The 22,139-nt window shown below is 41.0% G+C and overlaps 1 protein-coding gene across 3 annotated transcripts in view; it reads right to left on the reverse strand.

Moving 5' to 3' along the window:
- SRBD1 (S1 RNA binding domain 1) overlaps positions 1–22,139 on the reverse strand; it is a 268,478-nt gene that overhangs the window by 83,926 nt on the left and 162,413 nt on the right. For all 3 annotated transcript variants that reach the window (XM_069768624.1, XM_069768625.1, XM_069768626.1), the window contains one exon: positions 9,417–9,499. In XM_069768624.1, coding sequence (XP_069624725.1) covers positions 9,417–9,499 — 83 coding nt within the window. The remainder of the gene's footprint in view (positions 1–9,416; positions 9,500–22,139) is intronic.

Below are 22,139 nucleotides of genomic sequence, written 5' to 3' on the forward strand. Positions count from 1 at the left end.
AAACTTTTCCTCCCCTGATAGAGGAAAAAAGACAAGGGGAACACAATAATCACTAAGTGGACTTTCACGAAGCTCACTTACCCCGTCCAGTAATGAGTGGTACCGTAGATGGGGGGTCCTTCGTAGCCGGCAAATCCTTACGGCTTGAGGACTTTGGTATAGAGATCCGTGCCTCCTTAGCTCCACCAGCGCGGCTACTGCCACTAGACCGACGCTGGGAGCTTCTACGAGGCTTATCTGACTGCTGCTGCGGCTCCTGCTGCTGCTGCTGGCTGATAGTTCCTTCTGGCGACTCCATTATGGAATGGGTGAGGAACTCTGATCATCCCAGCTTGCCGCCTTAAATACCCCCAAGGTACCGCCCCCAGATGGGGGCCAGCAGGGAATCCCAGGTGGTCATTAATCGTCCGCCGCTGCGCTGCGCTACCCCTCCCCGAAGCCCCGACCGTTCCCGCAGCTGGGCGCCGCCATTAGCCGGAGATGACGCTACTGCGCATGCCCAGCCGCGTCATCCGGCCGCGACGCTCGCCGCGTCATCCGGACACGCCCCCTTCAGGACGCGGCGGCGGCGCCAAGCCGACACGCAGACCAGGACGCCAGCAGACCCCCTCCGGACCAATGCCGCGTCCCCGCCCGGAACAGCGTGACTCCCGGGACCCCAAGTAGCCAAGCACCTCTTCATAGGTACCTCTGCGCTGCGGACGCCCGAGAAGCTAGCCTATGTCAGAGGCTGCTTCTTCCTGCTGCCACCTACACCGCGCAGTGCCCCTGCTGTGTGGTGCTTCCTGCCTCCTGGACGGGCCGAGGTAGGGGACCCCCGCTACCTGTACCGGGCCGCCAGGAGTGGGGAGTCTTCTTAACTTCGACCCTCTTCTCAGGGCCTGTCTGAAAGAGGTTCCGCTGTCAGGGACAGGAAACCAAACTGACGTGGGAGAGAGGTACCGCCCTTTTTATGTCTGTAGGTTTCCTGTCCCTGAAGGGCGGATCCCCTCTCTCGTTGTGCTGTCGTTGTGCTGTCATGGCGACTGAATAAAAGGATGTGTCGGCTGCTGAGAAGAAACAAATTGTGGAGTATTTAGGTCAAGGCATGACTACAATCAACATTGCCAAGACACTTCATCGTGATCATCGCACAATCAATAAGTATGTAGCTGATTCCCAGCACACACGTGTGCGTGCTGATAAGGAAAAAGCGAGGACTCTTTCCAACAGGCAATTGCTTAAGGTTAAAAGAGCAGCTGCAAAAATGCCTTGTCATAGCAGCAGACAAGTTTTTGAAGCTGCTGGTGCCTCCAACGTCCCCAGAACAACAAGATGCAGGGTCCTTCAGAGGTTTGCAGCTGTGCGTAAGCCATCCTGTCCACCACCTCTATCCACTGCACACAAGCAGAAACTGCTCCAGTGGGCCAAACGAGACATGAAGGCTGACTTCCAAACTGCTTTGTTCACCGATGAGTGCCGTGCAACGCTCGATGGTCCAGATGGAAGGAGGATGGCTGGTTGATGGACACCCCATGAAAACACGGCTAAGGCGCCAACAAGGAGGAGGTAGAGTAATGTTTTGGGCTGGAATCATGGGGAGAGAGATTGTCGGCCCCTTTATGATCCCTGAAGGGGTAAATATGAACTCCATAATCTATGTGGAGTTTCTAAAACAACACTTCCTGCCATGGTTAAAGAGGAAAAACCATGCTTTCCGCAGCAAGATCATTTTCATGCTGCAAAAAACACATCTGCATCTCTGGCTGCTATGGGCATAAAAGAGGACAAACTTATGGTGTGGCCACCATCTTCCTCTTACCTCAACCCCATTGAGAACCTCTGGAGCATCATCAAAAGGAGTGTCTATGATGGCGGGAGGCAGTTCACATCTAAGCAACAGCTCTGGGAAGGTATTCTGTCCACATGCAAAACAATTGAAGCAGAAACCATCCAAAACCTGACAAATTCAATGGACGAGAGAGTTCAGAAGCTTCTTTCGAACAAGGGTCCTATGTGCAAATGTAACATCACCTAGAATAAAGTTTTCACTTGAAAACTGTTTGATTTCATTTTGTAATAAGCTGATAATGCTTATAACTTCACAATTGACCATTTTTTTTGTTCAAAATTAAATAAAAAAGGTTGAAAACTCTGCTGTGCATAATAATTTGGAACATGCATTTTGAGTGTTTTTTTTTTTTTTTTTTAAAGATACAGTTTTCATAGGCAGTTTGTTCCAAAACATTGCAATTATACTAGCATAGTAGAAGACTGGAAAATAACAAGACTGCAATTCAGACAGGTAATTTAGAGAAAATATGAGGAAATATTATTTGCATAATAATTTGGAACACAGTGTATTATGGGAACATCTTTCTATGTTAGGAAGTTAATAGAGGGGATTTACAGTTGGAGACCCTCATCTCTGGGTCAGATTGGAGAGCGATTACAAAGAGGGTCTATCTAGAGAAGCTGTCCTTTCCTCCATTACACAGACACCCGTCGGATTGCGTGGGCACTGTGTAATGTTTCAATTCGTAAAGGGTTTTTTCACTTTTAGAAGAAGCGGACCTTACAGAGAACCTGCTCTCTCCCCGAACACTACTAATCTGCAAATTAATAGCGTTCTAAAGCTGTGCGGCCTCTGAACTGAAAGCCCGATTGTTGGGAGAAAATTAACTTTATTTTTCCAGGCAGCTTCCGGCTTTCAGTCATAGAGGTTAAGTCGAAGCAGCTTCTGGCACCGCTTAGTACATAGTGAGTGATGGCTGTAACCACTGATGCACTGCTGAGCCGGCTGTCAGTCAGTGCCAGGGCGTGGTTTCAGACCTCACTCGCTATGTAATGAAGTGAAAGAAGTCACGCCGGCCGCATTTCTTTGACTGAAAGCCGGAAGTTGCCAGGAGGAATAAAGTTCCTTCCTCCTGGTAGCCGGGCTTTCGGCGAGTTATACTTTTGAATGACATTCATTTTACCAGATCATGTACTGAAATTTGAAAAAAATGACAGATGCAGTCAAATGGCAAAAGAAAGCAAAACAAAGTGGCATATTTTCAGGCTGACTAACTAGCTAAAGCAATTTGATAATATGAAAAGGAAATTAACCCCAGTGTTTTCTACAGAACAACAATGCTGTTCCCAGAAGATGCAGAAAAATGCACAAACAGTGAGGGCAAGATCTTCCCCTGTTTATTTTATGCCTCATCCCTATGTTTAGTTTTCCATTGGCTGCTAAAATATTTTTACTAATTATATGTCAAATGTCGTCTCTCATTTGTAAACTACATAAAGATACATACAGAGGCATGATTATTCATGCTTGGTTTGCGCATGTACGGAGCTTCCAAATTAGGGAACCTCTGGCACGTCTGATTTAGTAAATATTGGTAGATCTGGTAATTATTGGTAGATCTGCTGACATGTCTGAGTTAGTAAATATTGGTAGATCTGGTAAATATTGATAGATCTGCTGGCACGTCTGATTTAGTAAATATTGGTAGATCTGGTAATTATTGGTAGATCTGCTGACATGTCTGAGTTAGTAAATATTGGTAGATCTGGTAAATATTGATAGATCTGCTGGCACATCTGATTTAGTAAATATTGGTAGATCTGGTAATTATTGGTAGATCTGCTGGCACGTCTGATTTAGTAAATATTGGTAGATCTGGTAATTATTGGTAGATCTGCTGGCACGTCTGATTTAGTAAATATCGGTAGATCTGGTAATTATTGGTAGATCTGCTGGCACGTCTGATTTAGTAAATATTGGTAGATCTGGTAATTATTGGTAGATCTGCTGGCACGTCTGATTTAGTAAATATTGGTAGATCTGGTAATTATTGGTAGATCTGCTGGCACGTCTGATTTAGTAAATATCGGTAGATCTGGTAATTATTGGTAGATCTGCTGGCACGTCTGATTTAGTAAATATTGGTAGATCTGGTAATTATTGGTAGATCTGCTGACATGTCTGAGTTAGTAAATATTGGTAGATCTGGTAAATATTGATAGATCTGCTGGCACATCTGATTTAGTAAATATTGGTAGATCTGGTAATTATTGGTAGATCTGCTGGCACGTCTGATTTAGTAAATATTGGTAGATCTGGTAATTATTGGTAGATCTGCTGGCACGTCTGATTTAGTAAATATCGGTAGATCTGGTAATTATTGGTAGATCTGCTGGCACATCTGATTTAGTAAATATTGGTAGATCTGGTAATTATGGGTAGATCTGCTGACATGTCTGATTTAGTAAATATTGGTAGATCTGGTAATTATTGGTAGATCTGCTGGCACGTCTGATTTAGTAAATATCGGTAGATCTGGTAATTATTGGTAGATCTGCTGGCACGTCTGATTTAGTAAATATCGGTAAATCTGGTAATTATTGGTAGATCTGCTGGCACGTCTGATTTAGTAAATATTGGTAGATCTGGTAATTATTGGTAGATCTGCTGGCATGTCTGATTTAGTAAATATTGGTAGATCTGGTAATTATTGGTAGATCTGCTGACATGTCTGAGTAAGTAAATATTGGTAGATCTGGTAAATATTGATAGATCTGCTGGCACGTCTCAGTAAATATTGGTAGATCTGGTAATTATGGGTAGATCTGCTGACATGTCTGATTTAGTAAATATTGGTAGATCTGGTAATTATTGGTAGATCTGCTGGCACGTCTGATTTAGTAAATATTGGTAGATCTGGTAATTATTGGTAGATCTGCTGGCACGTCTGATTTAGTAAATATTGGTAGATCTGGTAATTATTGGTAGATCTGCTGGCACGTCTGATTTAGTAAATATTGGTAGATCTGGTAATTATTGGTAGATCTGCTGGCACGTCTGATTTAGTAAATATTGGTAGATCTGGTAATTATTGGTAGATCTGCTGGCACGTCTGATTTAGTAAATATCGGTAGATCTGGTAATTATTGGTAGATCTGCTGGCACGTCTGATTTAGTAAATATTTGTAGATCTGGTAATTATTGGTAGATCTGCTGACATGTCTGATTTAGTAAATATTGGTAGATCTGGTAATTATTGGTAGATCTGCTGAAATGTCTGAGTAAGTAAATACTGGTAGATCTGGTAAATATTGATAGATCTGCTGGCACGTCTCAGTAAATATTGGTAGATCTGGTAATTATGGGTAGATCTGCTGACATGTCTGATTTAGTAAATATTGGTAGATCTGGTAATTATTGGTAGATCTGCTGGCACGTCTGATTTAGTAAATATTGGTAGATCTGGTAATTATTGGTAGATCTGCTGGCACGTCTGATTTAGTAAATATTGGTAGATCTGGTAATTATTGGTAGATCTGCTGGCACGTCTGATTTAGTAAATATTGGTAGATCTGGTAATTATTGGTAGATCTGCTGGCACGTCTGATTTAGTAAATATTGGTAGATCTGGTAATTATTGGTAGATCTGCTGGCACGTCTGATTTAGTAAATATTTGTAGATCTGGTAATTATTGGTAGATCTGCTGACATGTCTGATTTAGTAAATATTGATAGATCTGGCAACTATGGGTAAATCTGCTGACATGTCTGATTTAGTAAATATTGGTGGAACTGGTAAATATTAATAGATCTGGTAGATCTGCTGGCACGTCCGATTTAGTAAATATTGGTGGAACTGGTAAATATTAATAGATCTGGTAGATCTGCTCACATGCCTGTTTTAGTACATATTTGAATTCATCATAAAAAAAAAAAATTGGGGAGCATTTTTTTTTTTTATATAAGAATTTTGGTTATTCCTCCTAGAAATGTATATATAAATTGACAAGTGGATGTTACCATTCTCCTCGTAATAAAAAAAAATAGTGTCCACACTGACTGGACAGAATAAAATGTGTAGGTAGCGCCACCTATCATGCCATCACCCATTTATCAATTTATTCATACATTTCTAGTAGAAATTATAAAGGAACAGCAAAATTCTAAGAAAACCTGAGAACATGTATCAGCGACGATGGCAAGTAATTGGAATTTGGTAGATTAGCTCAAAATCGGTTGAAAAAATTAGTTATGCTTGGAATAAATTCAGTAAGAATCTAAGGAAGGAGATTTGCTTCTCCGAGGACGTCTCTATACCTCTCCCTCTGTGGCAGGTCACAAACCACATGATGGCGCGCAGAACGGCAGCGCCGTAAAGAAAAAGGCAGAAGGTAGAAGAGCGGTATGAGGAAGGTCAAAGAGAGGAAAACTTCTTCCTGGTAAATAAAATTTTTCAGGAAATTCGTAAAAGTTTTATTAGTTCTGTATCCGTATGCTTATCACTAGCATATAGGATGCTCTTTCCAGGCTATTGTCACATACATTCTGTAGTTTATAAAAAAAAAGGGACAAATCAGATTCCGTTGGGGTCGTAGTCTGTGAATATGGAAGCTCATGGATATCTGAACAGTACCTGGATATAAAAAATGGTACTTTTTTTTTTCTTAACAAAACTGATTTAATTTATTTTATTTTATTTTATTGGATGTACTTGTATTCTAGAAATAAAATAATTGGTTGCAAAAACACTTTTTCAACTTTTTTTCTACCCACCTGATTATCTGTTTAACAAACTCAAGATTAAAAACGATGACCGCATATTAGAAAAAACGAGCGAGTAACTCATCATTACCCGGTAATAATAATTTATGGCTTCACATGTTCATTAGGAGAAACAGAACATGTGCAGAACTGCAAAGCCACACCGACCGCCCGTGTTCTTCTACGATGCTGTGTAAAATCAAGTCCCCGCTATGTATTCTTATAAGAGTCACATTCATCAATAGCTCAGAGTCCCAAAAGCTCCAATATTACATTTACAAAATGAATAACCCATGAGAACAAGTATGCCATTTAATGCTACAAATGGCTGGTGTGTGTATATAAGTATAATAAATATGTTAACAACTGCGCGGGATTATATCGAAGTGTCCAGCCATTAATCAATTAGCATTAGCCGAGGCGAGCCACGATATCGCATGTCTACACTGTAATGAAACCAGATATCGATGGCAAAAGTACACAGACTGTAATAAATTATAGAGACATCCGGCGTCTGCAACGGATCCGATTACTAAAGAGATAATATATATATAATTATTCATTTATTATATATAGAATTATTTAATCATTTTTATGTTTGTATATGATACTTTAAAAATATATTTTATAGCTGAAAAAAATAGTAAATTCATACTAAAATTATATTCTTTTACTTTTTTACATAAATAATAGCAGTTTATATATATATATATATATATATATATATATATATATATACATACATCTATATAAATATATATATATTGCATTTATTGATGTAAAAAAATGAAAGAATATAATCTAAATTTTAAATATTCACTATTCAATATAAAATTTCAACCTAGTCTCAGCTGGCACCAATCGCTGCTGCTTCACCCTTTAAATGCCACTATCAATAATTGACAGCGACATTTAAATGGAACGATCCCCCCGAGATGCGTCACCACCCCCCCCCCCCATACACCCCACCCGCAATACAATCTAGAGGTTCCGGTGGTTTTATCATGGCAGTCGGGAACAACCTGAAGGCCTCTGTCTTTGAGCTCCTATGAAGCACAGACCGTTAAAATTCAGTTTATAATGCAATACTGAAGCTTCATGTCCCCTAAAGGGGACCAAGATATAAAACATTTTAAAAATATTAGAAAAATTAAAAAAAGACATTAAAATTATAATTATCCACCTTGTCTCTAGTTACAAAGAAAGATTAAAAAACAATGAAAATATAGTTGGCATCGCTGGGTCCACAAAAATGACTTATTAAACAAAATATTAAATGGGTTTATCCGTGCGATAAACACCACAAAGCAAAAAAATAAAGAAAGAAAAATTAACCCACCACGAATGACGTTTATCAGTTGCAACACCTCCTCGAAAAAATGCACTAAAAAAGCAATCAATGCATAATATGTATCCAGCAGGGTACCGATCAAAATTACAGCTCACAATGCTAAAACAAAACTTTGGACCGGTCCATGGATGGAAAAATGAAAAATATGGGTCTCTGATAATGTCGATATATATATATATATATATATATATATACACTGCTCAAAAAAATAAAGGGAACACTTAAACCACAGAATATAACGCCAAGTAAATCAAACTTCTGTGAAATCAAACTGTCCACTTAGGAAGCTTGTGGAGAGTGACACACCATCTCTGGCCTGTCAAGGCAAGGAGGCTTATTCGCCATGCAATGCTCCTAGAGGAGCGTTGCACGGCGAATAAGCCACCTTGCCTTGACAGGCCAGAGATGGTATGTCACTCTCCACAAGGAGAAACGATACCCCTTAGACCCCAGTCCAGAGCCTCTCACCTAGCCAAATCAGTTCTCATGCTTCGCACTGACGAGGGCCAACAGCCCGAAACACCGTGTCTGCGAATTGAGATACTGATTTGGCTTTAATCCTAAGTCATATTGCACGACTCGTTGGGGAGTTGGTTGTGACTTGTAGGATCGCTACTTCCAATAGGTGGCGCTATAGAGTTTAAGTCCTCTTTTTCTCAGAAGAGGCAATTTGCACACTTAGGAAGCAACACTGATTGACAATCAGTCTCACATGCTGTTGTGCAAATGGAATAGACAACAGATGGACACACTCAATAAAGGAGTGGTTCTGCGGGTTCTAGAGTAGGGAGGTCATACAGGCACAAGGAGGCCACACACAATACTGAGCATCTTTTCATTGTCATGAGGGATTTCCACTGAAGTTGGATCAGACTGAAATTTGATTTTCCACTTTAAGTTTGAGTATCATTCCAAATCCAGACCTCCATGGGATAGTCATTTTGATTTACATTGATAATTTGTTATATTTTATTGTTCTGAACACATTCCACTATGTAATGAATAAAAATTTGCAACTGGAATATTTCATTCAGAGATATCTAGGAGGTGGGATTTTAGTGTTCTCTTTATTTTACCACAAGCTGTTATGGTAAAGTAAAAACAAAAATCTGATCTGCATTCCAGCCTTCAAAGATAAAGAGAGATACAGGCTCGAGTGATGATGATGAGTGATGAAGAGAAGTATAAATGTCTTTGAACAGCGAGACCTCGCAAGATCAGGTTACAAACCCAGACTTGTCTTTTTAATAGATTATTAATTGCTCTGTGTGTATGCCAGGTTATGTTTTATTAGAACTCTTGTGTAAATTCAGTTATAAAAAATATTATACAATTCGAAAACAGCAAAAATAAAAATTCAAGAATACATTTTACTAACTATATATATACATTTTTTTTTTTTCAAAGACATCAAATACAAGAATTGATACTTTTACTATTACAAAAATGCATTAAATAGGCTGATATTTTCTGTTACAAATTAGACATTTTGCCGCTGATTTACAGAGACACAGCGCAGCACAGCCTTACCTGATACATTCCAACTCCAATGTGTTTGGGCTCAATTTTCACCAGCTCAGCTAAGGGATCTTGTACACGTCTTGCTATGGAAACTGAAAAAGAAAAAAAAAAAGAGAATAGACGCGTCATTTTATGCAAAAGAGACTTGTAGCACTTAATTACAGCCGATTGTGATCACCGTGTTCTGACTGCTTAATGTCATATTGATGAAGAGGAGTTCAAGGAGACAAGTTGGTAACACACGGAGTGATACCCATGACACACGCGCTTGTCACGATCTCCGAGCTTCTTCCGACCTTCGTATCAGTATTTCAGTCTTGTAACTCTTGTAAAACAGACTTTATAACGCTAACAGGATCCTCTTAGGTTAACTTCCTACACTGAACTTTTGATAATGAAGCATCTTACAGTTCCAGCAAAGTGAATAGAATTTATAGAATTATTTTTTTTTGCTTAAGCAGTGTAAACTGACCTGCGGTGCCTTGTTGTAAATCCGCATTTCTATTTTTATTCGTGGATTTTCCCCATGGAATTACATTAGTTGCGGAAAATCCGCATGTCCAAGCCACATAGACGATTTCAGCGCACTTCTGCTGTTGGACCCCTGATCGCCAATAAGCCTTTTAATGGCAGCAGTTAGGGTGACTTATTCCTCAGCACCGCTTTTTAACGGTATAGAGAAATAAGGGTATAGCGACCCCCCCCCAGTGTTGGAAAATCTCCGGGGTCTCGGCTACTGGGGATAGCGGAGACCCTGGAGAACATGATCACACCCGGTTTTTACGATCCAGTGTCACGTGATCACCGTTATTCACTGAATAACAGCAATCACAAAAAAAAAGGCAGATTGATAAATTTTTCTCTCCTTTGATTTGATTTAGCATATTTGAGAAAAGAGGAAAGGGGTCCCCCGAGCCACCCCAGTATCTCTGCCACTCAGAGCCCTCCTTATCTGTCCCCCGTCACTCCAAGTCATCTTGTAAAAAAAATTGGCAGGCGCATGATCAGTGCGTCCGCTGAGGTCAGCCAGCTGGTACCCTGCAATAATAGGGAAATTTTCCTATTGGTTCCTTTTGATCACTGTGATAGGGTCTATCACAGTGATCAAAATAAAAAAAAATAGTAAATCAAACCCCCTTTGTTGCCCCCTTAGTTAGATAAAAATTATAAAATAAAAAAAATTGTAATTTTTCCCATTCTTTGCAGTTGGGATTGGAGTTAGAATTGGGTTTTTTCAAAAGTAAAAAAAAAATGATGACGATATGACGGCTAGTGTTCAGCACAAGTGCTCACTACCTGAGTTTGCATCACGTGCTTTGGTATACACTGAGTATCCCAGATCCCCGCATGTTTTCTTTGGGTGCCTAACAGCCGCAAAACATGCAGGGCAGGGACTGAAGCACCCACGATATTTGGTGCATGCCCGATCACCCAATGCAAACTGGAGTGGCGAGCACTTGCGCTCAACACTAATGAAGACATATTCAATATGACGACCTAATGTTCTCAAATTCTGAGTGGTACCTGTGGGTTCAAAATGCTCACTATACCCCTGGATAAAATCCTTGATGGGTGCGATTTCCCAAATGGGGTCACTTGTGGGGGGTGTCCACTGTTTAGACACATCAGGGGCTCTCCAAACGCGACATATCGTCTGCTCTTGATCCCAGCCAATTCTGCATTCAAAAAATCAAAGGCGCTTCTACCCTTATGAGCTCTGCTGTGCGCCCAAACAGTGGATTTCTCCCACATCCGCGGGTATCCACGTACTCAGGAGAAATTGCACAACAAAGTTTGAGGTACATTTTTTTCCTGTTACCCTTGTAAAATAAAAAAGATTGTGTCTAAAGTACATTTTTGTGAAAAAAGTTTGTTAATTTTTTACTTCCACATTGTTTCAGTTCTCGTGAAGCAACTGAAGGGTTAATAAACTTCTTGAATGTGGGTTTGAGCACCTTGAGGGGTGCAGATTTTATCATGGTGTCACATTCGGGTACTTTCTGTTATATAGACCCCCATTTAATGCACAGGTTTACAATGTCAGCGTGTTTCAAGGCTAAACACAACCTCTTCATCAGGACAAAAACCTAACAATATCCGTCCTGATGAAGAGGTTGTGTTCAGCCTCGAAACGAGTTGACATTGTAAACCTGTGCATTAAACTTTCTCAAGTTTTAATCTGCATCGAGTCTTCATTAGCAACGCATTGAATGACACCTCCATCCCGTTCCATACCTAAAAAACATTCTCAGAAACACTGGGATTCATTGAAGTGTTCCAAAGTTATAACCACAAAGTGGCAGTGGTCAGAATTGTAAAAACTGGCCCGGTCGCTAAGTGGTTAAAACATGACATACTAACAAGAGACAAAAAAAAAACAAAACAAGATAAAAACACAAACAATTTTACTTTAAAATGCTATGATAAAAAACGCAATTTACATAATAGGTACAAAATGCTGCAAAACATCTTCAACATCAAAAGCTTACAAAATATTCATTGCTGGAATGTAGCCTTGAATGGGATTTTGACAGTGGGATCAACCCTCCTAAGCCTGTCTATATGGGCATGCAGGTCATAGAAAGTAGAATAAACTGATACCGCGATAACTGCAATATGATCTTTTATTCCAGAGAAATCTCCATTTTTCTTAATATGTAAATGAGCTATTAAGATCTATGGGCCGGATATAGATCTTCCGGAGAATCTGCCTCCAGATCTTATTTTACATAAAAGGGGACATTACCAGTGCGAGACATGTAATGACTTACAGTCTGCTCTCCTGATCTACATGTCTCACACTGGTCCCCTTTTATTTACCTTCATACCAGACCACAACCATCATACCTGGCCATTACCTTCATAACTGGCCACAACCTTCCTACACAGCAAGGTAAGTCACAATACAAAACAGAATAAATCCTGGGCTGTCTGGCCACTAACTGAACTTCAGCGCATTTCCTCACCTATATAGTAAAACCAAACAACAACGCATTTATTGGGTCAGGTTTCCACATCAAGTTCACAAATCCTTGTCTGAGACCCAATCTGCAGGGATTGCAGGCTTTATATAGTGAACTACAGAGCCCAGTAGCTTCAATTTGAAAAAACAAGCACGGTCACAGGAGCGCTGAAATGAAGCCAGGACAAAAATATTGTTGTAAACCACAACGCGTTTCAACGGTACCCAGTCTTCATAAGGTGAAACTTCCACCTGATGAAGATGGGGTACCGTTGAAACGTGTTGTGGTTTATACCAATATTTTTGTCCTGGCTTCATTTCAGCGCTCCTGTGACCGTGCTTGTTTATTCAAGTTTCATTTGTTCCTTCTCGAAGGTGCACGGCTGGAGCTGCGTTGAATCCTGCTTTCCCTTTTTAATTCCCTTGCTGTCCTCACTGCGCTCCTAAGAGACCGCTATTTTCCTGACTTACAGTAGCTTCAATTTGGCTTAACTAGGACTGTAAATAAATTGAGTACTAATGTATACAGAAGTGAGAGACCCACTCCAACTTTCCAAGGATTCCTATGCAAATCCAAGTCCAGAAATACCATATAAATGTGTTTAAGGAGAAAATCTACTTTTTCTATTTCATCCAATGCAAAAGCTCAAAAAAGGTACCTCATACAGGCTTGGAGCAAGTCACTCTACTTGGCTTATCCAGAAGCATTCCAGCCTTTCCCTTTTACAGGGATCTGGACTTACAAGCGGGCACCTTGGGTTGCAGTGACAGAGTAGCTGCAGACTTGAGGAGCAAACTATTTATAGCTAGACTAGCCCGGGTCAATAACCAGCCGAGGTTAAGGTTAAGGAGAATCCCAAAAGGAGACGAGGTAGATGTGACAAGCCAGGTTAGGATCAGGATACAACATCAAATGTTTAAAGATAAACCAAATACAATAACTGCCAACTCTCTCCAAACTGGATGTGGTGTTACCCTACAGGCCACAGAAAGAAATACTAATCATACCTGCTGACCAAACCAGAAATAAATGTTACCTGGCAGGCCCTGCAGGGGGAGTTAAGGTGACTGGGCGGCAAACATGGCTTCTAGCAACAAAAAGGGCATTACCATTTGCTACCTCCTTCAACACCATCATGACCGGCAGAGTCAGTGCGGCAGCGACTGGTGACAAATACAGACATCTCCGGAGCAGGGTCAGGTAGGTACGTTACATACTTCAAACTTTTTGGGCAGTCTATGCACCCCCTATACGGGTTCACACACCTGAAATCGTCAAGTGCACAAGTCCTACAAGATATTTACAGGACAATTTTGTTTTACCTCCATTGAACAGATTCTTGTGGCTACATTGGTTTTAAGGTGGACTTTTAAGTGTGAAAAATGAACGTAGAAAAAAAAACACTTACCGTATATACTTGAGTATAAGCCAACCCGAGTATAAGCCGACCCCCCTAATTTTGCCACAAAAAACTGGGAAAACTTATTGACTCGAGTATAAGCCTAGGGTGGAAAATGCAGCAGCTACCGGTGAATTTCAAAAATAAAAATAGATGCTCCATACTGTTCATTATTGCCCCATAGCTGTGCCATATAGTGCTCTGCACCGTTCAGTATTGCCCCATAGCTGTGCCATATAGTGCTCTGCGCCGTTCATTATTGCCCCATAGCTGTGCCATATAGTGCTCTGCACCGTTCAGTATTGCTCCATAGCTGTGCCATATAGTGCTCTGCACCTTTCATTATTGCCCCATAGCTGTGCCATATAGTGCTCTGCACCGTTCAGTATTGCTCCATAGCTGTGCCATATAGTGCTCTGCACCTTTCATTATTGCCCCATAGCTCTGCCATATAGTGCTCTGCGCCGTTCATTATTGCCCCATAGCTGTGCCATATAGTGCTCTGCACCGTTCATTATTGCCCCATAGCTGTGCCATATAGTACTCTGCGCAGTTCATTATTGCCCCATAGCTGCCATATAGTGCTCTGCGCCGTTCATTATTGCCCCATAGCTGTGCCATATAAAGCTGTGCCATTGCTGCTGCAATAAAAAAAAAAATGCCATACTCACGTTTCTTGCTTGCAGCTCCCAGCGTCCGGTCCCGGCGTCTCTCCACACTGACTGATCAGGCAGAGGGCGCCGCGCACACTATATGCGTCATCGCACCCTCTGACCTGCACAGTCAGAGCGGAGAGACGCCGGGAAGATGGAGCGACGCCCGGCGTGTGGAACACGGACAGGTGAATATTACATACTCACCTAGTCCCGACGCTCCTTCTGCCTGTCACACGGTCTTCGGTGCCGCAGCCTCTTCCTCTATCAGCGGTCACCGGCACCGCTGATTAGAGAAATGAATATGCGGCTCCACCCCTATGGGAGGTGGAGCCGCATATTCATTTCTCTAATCAGCGGTCCCACGTGACCGCTGAACAGGGGAAGAGCTGCAGCACCGAAGACCGTGGGACGGCAGAGGGAGCACCAGGATCGCCGGGACTAGGCAAGTATGCCTCAGCGCCCTCTCCCCCTCACCCACCGACCCTGCCGCCAACCGTGACTCGAGTATAAGCCGAGAGGGGCACTTTCAGCCCAAAATTTTGGGCTGAAAATCTCGGCTTATACTCGAGTATATACGGTAATTTATACAAATATGATAACTACTTAGTAATTTCTGTGTCTCATAAAATAGCTTTTAAAAAAAAATACAATTTGTCTCACATAAAACAAAGTGTCATATAGCCAAGTAAATGGCAATATAAATATGGCTACTGAAAAGCGTTATTTAAAGATGATTTTTCATCAAATCTTACATGGTGAGCTGAACCTACAATGTAGTGGCGGCTGCAGAGTGGAATAAAATGTTTTTGGTTGCTTTTTAATTTTACCTCTCCGTTGCAGAGATATTAGCAATTAAAGTTTTGGGCACATAAAGAGTTAACTTTTGTTAAGTCCAAGTGGGTGTTAACAGATACTTTTTACTGGGCACATGACCTTCTTGTGAGAGCAGATATCTAAAAACATCCACTTAGACAACATTTGTTAAGCCCAAGTGGGTGTTAACTCATTAGGCGCCAAAAAGTTTGAGAGGTAAAACTTTTTTTAAGAAAAAAAATATATACTGGTATATATATTTATATTATATTTTATTCCATTCTGCAATTGCTATTACATCATGTTTCTAGCCCGACATGAAAGTGAAAAATTTGGTGAAATGTTCTCTAAAAAGGTTATTTTAGGCTTCGTCATTAGGGATTAAGGCTTAACAATGAAAAGAATGTTTTTGATTAGTATCCTAGAATTTCTCCAGCAAATATATCTGGGATTTTGGGGTGCATGCCCATGCATCATATGGGCAATGATCATGCTAAAATGGAAGCCCTTCTCGCCGCTTTCTCTGACGTTGTATGCCACGATCAGCCCTGACCAGACCGGTGGCACGCTGCATATTACCACAGCCATTGGGCCATTGCCACACTCTTGACCACTTACCAAGAGCGACATTACTTACACATTATTGCCTGTGGGTAACGAACATATTTGTCAAGTCATTAATTAATTGTGTTTCTAGCCTTTGTTGTACAATTTTCTTTTTTTTTTAGGTATGTGATGATCGAAACGTAAGAGTTCCTTATAATATTTTATTCATCAAATCTCAGCAGTGAAATCCAAGAGTCATCTTGGAACTCATGACCGAAATATGTAGTAAATTGTATGTTTAAACAGGAAAAGATGCGAATAAGGAACTTAAGGTGCCACTAAACACCGAACAAAAACAAAAAAATAAAGAAAAAAAACAGCCCTAAATTAATTTCACAAGGTTCCTGTACATAGGCTGTTCCACATGAAATCCAGTTGAAACAAATAAGAGTCTTGTCACGTATTGAAATCCATGATTAATAAAGTGTTCCATTAAAGAAATCCCTATGTGCAATATCTGTTCTAATCCAAAAGTAAGAGCTCTGTAGGATATTTTGAAAAATCAATAAATAAGCAAAACCCAGGAACTTTTACACTTTCCTCCTATTGTGTAAGCAACGAGCGGTTTTATTGTGCAGTCTACTGCCCATCAGTTCTTAGCGTTTCAATGCGTTGTGACTATGGGGGGAACGTATGAATTGTTCTAAACTTTACCAGATGTAAGATGATGTTAGATTAAGTTATTTAGTGTGTGCTACATGATTTTAGATTACGTTAAATTAGCATGTGTAGACGGAGAGTGGAGTAATCGGAGCGGTTCCAGCTCATGCAGGGCTAAGCTCTTTAACCCTTTAAGTCAAATAACACAAAAGTTCTCCTGAGATCTTCATAGAATGTTTCTCAAAAAATGATCTTAAAATTCAGGACATTATCAGCCTCAAGAGAACTGTGCACTTCTACAACTAAAAATATCCCCAACACCAATTGGCTTCCTTGTCTTTAAAAGACCCATCGCGTCTCTAGAAGCAAGGATGTCCTTCATGGTCTATCAAACGTGGACAAAGTCAAAATTTGGCTTACAAAATGCTGAGCAACAATGATCTAGTATTCAGCTAGGTCAATCAGTGAAATGTATGCATAATTTTTTTTAACTATGGACCTGACGCTTGGGTATAAGGGAACTGTATATAACGAATATACTTCAAGTATTCGAGAATGTGTCATCAGGGAATGGCCTGTTTTTTCTTAAATCAGGTTTTTGAGTTACATGTATTTTTTTATATTGGCCATGTTTGGGGTTTTTTCTTACCCCATATCACAATCTGTATTAAAAATCAAAATGAAAAATTTTGCAACTTTCACACTGACCTCTGGGGCTTTTTTAGATTCATACTTCCTGCTCTCTCAGGAAATCCACATGTGAACTAAAGCACCACTCCAGCGTTTGTTTTTCAGCGCTGGAGTGGGGCTTTAAGTATAAGTCCCCTATCCCTAGTCATATACTCACCCTCTGGCGTCTTCACAGTCTTTCGACACCGCTCCAGTCCAGTCATCTTGTGAGTGCAGCTTCTGACTGGCGGGAAGTCAGAAGCTATGTCATAAGTTCTCAACACAAGTCTATAAAAGAGCCATAACGCGGCCACAATGAGTCTCTCAGTCTTGTATTGAAAATTGACCTCCACACCGCTCCATGAAACCCCGGAGATGCGCTGGCAGGAGACTGAAGAGAGCGAAGCTGGATAACGATGAAGGCAGCGGCAGGTTAGTAGGAGACGGAGGGCAGGGGAATTACATTTAAAGAACCACTCCAGTGGTGCAATTAAAAAAATACTGAAGTGGTGCTTTAAAGGGGTTCAGCACTAAAGTCTGTAGTCATTGGTTGACTGCAAACTTGTGAATGGTCACAGCACGAATAGCAAGCTATGTCTGGAATCTCTGATGTGAGGACCGGAAGCGGGCGGTAATGTAACCGCAAGTATATATGCACATTTCTAGCCACATTCCAACTAGACGTGCATGGCCTTGCTCACTTCTTGAATTGAGCGAGGCTAAGCACGTCTAGTCAGAATGTGCTCGAAAGCATGTACAGTGGGGCAAAAAAGTATTTAGTCAGTCAGCAATAGTGCAAGTTCCACCACTTAAAAGATGTGAGGCGTCTGTAATTTACATCATAGGTAGACCTCAACTATGGGAGGCAAACTGAGAAAAAAAAATCCAGAAAATCACATTGTCTGTTTTTTTAACAATTTATTTGCATATTATGGTGGAAAATAAGTATTTGGTCAGAAACAAACAATCAAGATTTCTGGCTCTCACAGACCTGTAACTTCTTCTTTAAGAGTCTCCTCTTTCCTCCACTCATTACCTGTAGTAATGGCACCTGTTTAAACTTGTTATCAGTATAAAATGACACCTGTGCACACCGTCAAACAGTCTGACTCCAAACTCCACTATGGTGAAGACCAAAGAGCTGTCAAAGGACACCAGAAACAAAATTGTAGCCCTGCACCAGGCTGGGAAGACTGAATCTGCAATAGCCAACCAGCTTGGAGTGAAGAAATCAACAGTGGGAGCAATAATTAGAAAATGGAAGACATACAAGACCACTGATAATCTCCCTCGATCTGGGGCTCCACGCAAAATCCCACCCCGTGGGGTCAGAATGATCACAAGAACGGTGAGCAAAAATCCCAGAACCATGCGGGGGGACCTAGTGAATGAACTGCAGAGAGCTGGGACCAATGTAACAAAGCCTACCATAAGTAACACACTACGCCACCATGGACTCAGATCCTGCAGTGCCAGACGTGTCCCACTGCTTAAGCCAGTACATGTCCGGGCCCGTCTGAAGTTTGCTAGTGAGCATTTGGATGATCCAGAGGAGTTTTGGGAGAATGTCCTATGGTCTGATGAAACCAAACTGGAACTGTTTGGTAGAAACACAACTTGTCGTGTTTGGAGGAAAAAGAATACTGAGTTGCATCCATCAAACACCATACCTACTGTATATCATGCTGGTGGAAATTTCATGCTTTGGGGCAGTTTCTCTGCAAAGGGGCCAGGATGACTGATCCGGGTACATGAAAGAATGAATGGGGCCATGTATCGTGAGATTTTGAGTGCAAACCTCCTTCCATCAGCAAGGGCATTGAAGATGAAACGTGGCTGGGTCTTTCAACATGACAATGATCCAAAGCACACCGCCAGGGCAACGAAGGAGTGGCTTCGTAAGAAGCATTTCAAGGTCCTGGAGTGGCCTAGCCAGTCTCCAGATCTTAACCCTATAGAAAACCTTTGGAGGGAGTTGAAAGTCCGTGTTGCCAAGCGAAAAGCCAAAAACATCACTGCTCTAGAGGAGATCTGCATGGAGGAATGGGCCAACATACCAACAACAGTGTGTGGCAACCTTGTGAAGACTTACAGAAAACGTTTGACCTCTGTCATTGAAAAACAAAGGATATATTACAAAGTATTGAGATGAAATTTTGTTTCTGACCAAATACTTATTTTCCACCATAATATGCAAATAAATTGTTAAAAAAACAGACAATGTGATTTTCTGGATTTTTTTTTCTCAGTTTGTCTCCCATAGTTGAGGTCTACCTATGATGTAAATTACAGACGCCTCTCATCTTTTTAAGTGGTGGAACTTGCACTATTGTTGACTGACTAAATACTTTTTTGCCCCACTGTATATCACATACTTGTGAGACTCCAGACATCACACGCTATGCGGCATGCTGTGAACATTCACTAGTCTGCATTGACGAACCTCCCAAAACTGAACAACCCTTTTAGCAGGAACAGACTAACCTAGACCTTATCTTTTGCATTGAAGCCTCTAATGAGCGTGTGAAAAAGTTATTGTACAAGAGGGGGAGCACGGAAATGACCTATTGCGATTGATGGATCCTGTGTTATTAGCTGTGTAGAGTAGTGTTTGCCTGTCATTGTAATCCTGCCTCTAATGATAAGTAAACTGCTGTAAACTCTTAGGCTATGTGCACACGTTGCGGATTTTGCTGTGGATCTGCAGCAGTTTTCCCTGAGTTTACAGTACCATGTAAACCAATGGAAAACAAAACCACACGGAAACGCTGCATTGTTTATTCCGCAGCATGTCAATTCTTTGTGCGGATTCCGCAGCGGTTTACACCTGCTCCATAATAGGAATCCGCAGGTGTAAAACTGCAGGTGGAATCCGCACAAAATTCGCAAAAAAACGCGGTAAATCTGCAGTAATTCCTCAGGAAATCCACAGTGCGGTTTACTTGCGGATTTACCAAAAATCAGTGCGGAAAAATCCGCAGAGTAATCCGCAACGTGTGCACGTGGCCTTACTGAAAGGACAGGAAGTAGGAGTCTAAGATAGACCCAGGGGGCAAGGTGAAAATTACAAGATTTCTAATTTTGTTTTTCGATACAGATTATGGCATGTACAGCACAAGAACTAATAATATTTTCTAAGAAATAAATTTAACACAAAAACTTGGTTTAAAAATCTTCAATTTTGTGAGGAGTTACAAAAATGTTGGTAATTTTTTTTTATGCATATTGGAGCCCCTTAAAGGTGCTTTAAATTGGTGGGGTTCCCCATCCTTAGACCCCTATAATAATGTACATTATTTTTATTAATATATATAAATATATATTATATAGCGGGCGAGGCTGTCTTCGGTCACATCGGTCCCTGTCCCTATTGTGCCATATCAAGCTACCGTACTTATTTTTGCAGCGATAATTGTGGAGGAATACAGTAGTATTTGGAGAAAAGCTATGAATAGGGAGAACATAGCACCAGCACCCTGCAGATGTTGCCCTTGGTCAAATTTGGACCCAGAACCCAGAATGCTAACTACTGAGCCACCATACTGTCCAAAAGTAGCCAAAACTGAGAAAAGCACTACTGCAATTATGCACACCACCCAAATAATGATAATCCTAATACTGAAATAGTGGAAAAATATAATAATTTTATTGGCACATCTCAAACAAATTAAAACATAATTAAAATACAAAAAACAAACACCATATATCACTCAGGCAAATATGACGACATTTTGGTGTCCCCAGTTATTTCAGTATTATGATTATCATTATTTGGGTGGTGTGCATAATTGCAGTAGTGCTTTTCTCAGTTTTGGCTACTATTGTTTATTACTACTGACATTGCACCCCCAGTTCTTTGTATTCGTATATATATCGCTGCGCCTGGCTTCTGCCTATTTCACCATGCTGTCCCAAGGCAAAATACAGGCTGCTATAAACTGCAAAGTCTGTTCTGCCGGAGGCCATTTATGGAGCTTTGGGGGAGAAAAGCTGTAGAGTCAATGCTTAGTACATTTGGGATTGAGCAGTCATATGACCGAAGATGAATAACGTACACACTGAGCCTTTATATGACACACTAAATCCCGCACATGCTTATATTTGTAGTCTTCCCCCCCTGTGATCGTATACATTACAGTCCTGGAAGTCCCAAGCAGTTACATGTAAGATACACTGAAACTGGAGAAACTGATATTGACCTGTGGAGAAAGTGAAGGAAATCTTAGCTGGACTTAAACTCCAGGTGAAAGTGAACTCTACGAGCTGAGCCTCCGGTTTAAGCCCTGAGGTCCTTTAGTGATATTTGAGTTATATCGCTTGGTGGTGGGGATATAGAATAAGGTTTAGTATATATATATATATATATATATATATATATATATATATATATAAAGACTTTTGTTCAATCATTCTATGAAGTGCACGTAAGGCCATCAGACCATGAAATGTCTAAATGCAAGCGTTCCTCAACCACTGGACTCAGACTGTTTATTTTGTCTTAAAATGGCACCAACAAATTATCGACTGAAAAACATATACAATTTCTGCATGTTTACATGGATATCATTGCTGCTAGCATCTCAATTCAACGTCAAAGGACACTGATGTATAATTCAGATTAATGCACAACAAAATGGATGAAACCAACAAGATTCAAGGTCTCAGCATTTCAGATATTTGCTACCTTTAACGGGAACCTGTCACCCCCAAAATGGAAGGTGAGCTAAGCCCACCGGCATCAGGGGCTTATCTACAGCATTCTGTAATGCTGTAGATAAGCCCCCGATGTAACCTGAAAGATGAGAAAAAGAGGTTAGATTATACTCACCCAGGGGCGGTCCCGCAGCGGTGGATGTCGCGGTCCGGTCCGGGGCCTCCCATCTTCATACGATGACGTCCTCTTCTTGTATTCAAGCTGCGGCTCCGACACAGGCGTACATTGTCTGTCCTGTTGAGGGTAGAGCAAAGTACTGAAGGCGCCAGGAAAGGTCAGAGAGGTCCTGCGCACTGCAGTACTTTGCTCTGC

The sequence above is a fragment of the Ranitomeya imitator genome, chromosome 5, assembly GCF_032444005.1.
Source record: "Ranitomeya imitator isolate aRanImi1 chromosome 5, aRanImi1.pri, whole genome shotgun sequence".
NCBI classification, from domain to species: domain Eukaryota; kingdom Metazoa; phylum Chordata; class Amphibia; order Anura; family Dendrobatidae; genus Ranitomeya; species Ranitomeya imitator.